The 3,468-nt window shown below is 36.9% G+C and overlaps 1 protein-coding gene across 1 annotated transcript in view; it reads left to right on the top strand.

The window, feature by feature from the left end:
* Positions 1-1,234: 1,234 nt before the first annotated feature.
* Positions 1,235-3,468, top strand: part of LOC106871063 (protein FAM107B) — a 204,875-nt gene continuing 202,641 nt past the window's right edge. The window contains exon 1 of the mRNA XM_014917329.2: positions 1,235-2,357. Within this exon, the coding sequence (XP_014772815.1) occupies positions 2,154-2,357 (204 nt within the window). The 5' untranslated portion in view covers positions 1,235-2,153. The remainder of the gene's footprint in view (positions 2,358-3,468) is intronic.

Genomic DNA, 3,468 nt, shown 5'->3' with positions numbered 1-3,468 from the left:
AAAAACACAAAAAAACAAAAACGACCGAGAGAATAAGTAACAGGCTTTAACAAAATAATTACAGGGATCGATTTATCTGACTAAACCCTTCAAGATAAAAGAAGTGTTTGTGTGTGTGTGTGTGTGTGTGTTTTAGCTGTCTGATAAGATGCATCAACACTTATGCAGTCCTGTTGTTAGACAGGCTATCCGTATATACACATTATGCAATTTGTGCAGTTAACGGTATATTGTTTCCTTGCCAGTGGTCATGTTGCTGCTACGGACAGTGGTGGTGATAATGTGAGTGTTGCATTGATGATGTGACTGTCTGTGCGCCTCTCTGTGTGTGTGTGTGTGCTGAGGTTGGATGATCTAAGCATTGCAAGAGTAATATTATCTTTACTGAGGAGACGAACGAGCAAAATCGTTATAGCACGCCGGACGAAAATGCTTGACGGCAAATTCGTCCGGCGTGTATTTAAGCCTTCCATCGACTTAACTTTCTGTCTATCTAACGAAGGAATACGAGAGAAAAGAACGAAGGAAAAAACAAAAAACCAAAAAAAAGTCTGACTTCTCAGTGAATTCTAAAGCTTAGGAGGACACACCCGAGCTGGGAGCTGGCATCAGGTCTCGTGTTACGTCAAGGGATAGGGAGTGATGGAGTTTTGGTGAAAAGGAGCCAGTCGGTGGTTGTAACTGAGAACGGGGGAAAAACAGAGAGAAAGACAAAGAGGGAGAGAGAGAGAGAGAGAGTTACAAAACTTATAGCCTAATACACACCCTATATATATATATATATATATATATATATATATACACACACATATATATACACACATATACATACACACATTTCATATATATAGTCACACAATCATATATATATATATATATATATATATATATATATATATATATACATGTGCATATGTATATGCATATATGTATACGTATATGGAAGGGAGTGTGTGGAGGGGTGTAACTCTATCCCTGTCACCCCCCCCCTCTTCTTCCAACTCTTTCTCTCTATGTGTCCGACACTCGTCCCTCCCACCCTTCCTTACATCTTCTCCTTCTCCTTCTCCTTGGCAACTCCTTTTCTTTCTCTCAGTCGCTCGCCTGCATTTATGTTTCGTCTCCTCTCACCACTGCCCCCTCTGCGCCGTGTCCCGTTACTCTTTCGCCTCTCAGCACAGCTGAGCGCTGTTTTTGAGATCGAGACGAGGTAAAAGTTACTACGTCTTTTACTTTACTATTTTCACACACAACACATACACGTACACAAATATATACACATATATACGCGTACACATACACACACACACAGACATATATTCGCTTCTGTTCTCTCGCTCTCACGAATTCGACCACATTTCAGATATTAGTTATTCAACAGTGCTGACAAAACAGATCACCAACATTTCATTAACACCACTTTATTAATAATAATATCTACATATTTCACTTCGACAACAACATCATCGTTGTCGTCATCATCTGTCAGCAGTGGTCGTTGTTAAATACACACATTATAATATACCGAGTGGGCACACGAAACACGTTGTCATCTCACAACAAGTTACAATAACGACAATATTAATAACAGCCACAATATATTTCAAGTTAAGTTCACAGTTCTTTTGAAAACGCGTAATCCGATTACATTTATTAGATACATACAGACACATTTATACTTTCATACACACACAGACACATTTATACTTTCATACACACACACACACACACACACACAACTCTTGCATTCAGCCCTATACCCATCGTTAATAAGATATCTTTTAAAAGGGTAGCATAATTCTTTTTTTTTTTTTTTGCATTGTCAACCTCCCTTTCTGTCTTTCATAACAGACAGGCCACGCGAAAACCTCTCTCTCTCTCTCTCTCTCTCTCTCTACCCTGTCGTACACACTGGACATTACAAATGACCGTGTCGTTGCGGTATATTGTCCCCTATAATCATGTAATTTCTAAACAGGGGTACACTAACCTATAAGAAAAAAAATATATATATATATATACAATGTACCCTCCGTTGTGATTATTCTAGCTCGTTAACGAGATTGTCAGACAGCCGAAATTTTAAATGTATATATGTTAGAGTGTGTATATTTTTGTGTGTATGTATGTGTGTAAAAAGCTAGAGTAGTGAGATGGAAGTTTATGAAGCTATTGCGGATTTTACCCCGGATATAAACGACGCTTTGAGAAATGTCCTGACATTCTATGCTGGTGACAAGTTTGTACCTGTCACCTGTTCTGGTGAGGACTATGCCAGTTTGGCTGATGGACAGTGGGTCGGTGCCAGGGCATTGAAGGACAACCAAATTGGATATATACCAACCTCTTATATTCAGGTAAGTTGACACACAGTTTTATCGTTACCAGCAGTGTATGTAACTCTGTCTCTTTTTGTATACATACACATATTTATCTAAGCCACTGTAACATATGTCTATATTTGCTATTAGTAAGTATATATAATCTGTTCATGTGTGTGAGTATATATATATATATATATATATATATATATACACATGTTATGTATATAATCATCTGCTTATGTATATTCGTGTATTCATACATATGTGTGTGTGTGTGACATTGACATTTGGCAGATATTTTTATTATTTTTTTTTTTATCTCCAGCGATGAGTACTTCCCGAAACGTTAATGCTTTTCGTTCTGTATGCGCAGCAGAAAATCCATTCCAGTTTGATTTATCTTAGATTACTTTTTGCCAACCCAGAACATCATTCGACGGAGCATGCATGCACGTATGTATGTTTGTTCTGTGTGTGTGTGTGTGTGTGTGTGAGAGAGAGAGAGAGAGATCGTGTGTACAGCTGTAAACTTTGCGTCTGGAGGTCCCAGAATTTTGTGCAAGTTTTGTGTCTATCCCGAAATCCTATGTCAATAACTCACTTATGTAACTTCACATTATATATATATATATATATATATATATATATATATATATATATATATATATATATATATATAGTGTTCCGTTATATATAGGATCACCAAAAATATAATCCATCCAATAAGAGATATTATTTAATATACACAATATTTAAATACGAACTACAAAGTGTCATGCTGTGGAAACACAATAGTTCGGCAGATTTATATAACGTGCCTTGTGTCTATAGATGTATATTTCATATACACACACACATACATATGGGTGTATGCTTTCTGCACATACACAGCTGTATGTTTTGTGCACAGACAAATACACGTGTGTATATGTATGTTTGCATGTGTTTCACTCTTTCTCTCTTTCCCACCCTCTCTCTGTATACACGCACATGTACACACACATGGGTATGTGTGTGCGTATACATATATATAGGTATATATTCGTATGTGTAGTGAACATCCGGCATGTATTACAAGTAAGCGAGTTTTGCGAGTGTACGCTCCTATGTATGCGTATGTGCAATATATATATATATATATATA

The sequence above is a fragment of the Octopus bimaculoides genome, chromosome 5 (assembly GCF_001194135.2).
Source record: "Octopus bimaculoides isolate UCB-OBI-ISO-001 chromosome 5, ASM119413v2, whole genome shotgun sequence".
Lineage (NCBI taxonomy): Eukaryota > Metazoa > Mollusca > Cephalopoda > Octopoda > Octopodidae > Octopus > Octopus bimaculoides.
Note: the sequence above shows the minus strand (reverse complement) of the source record. Positions and strands in the feature narration are given on the sequence as shown.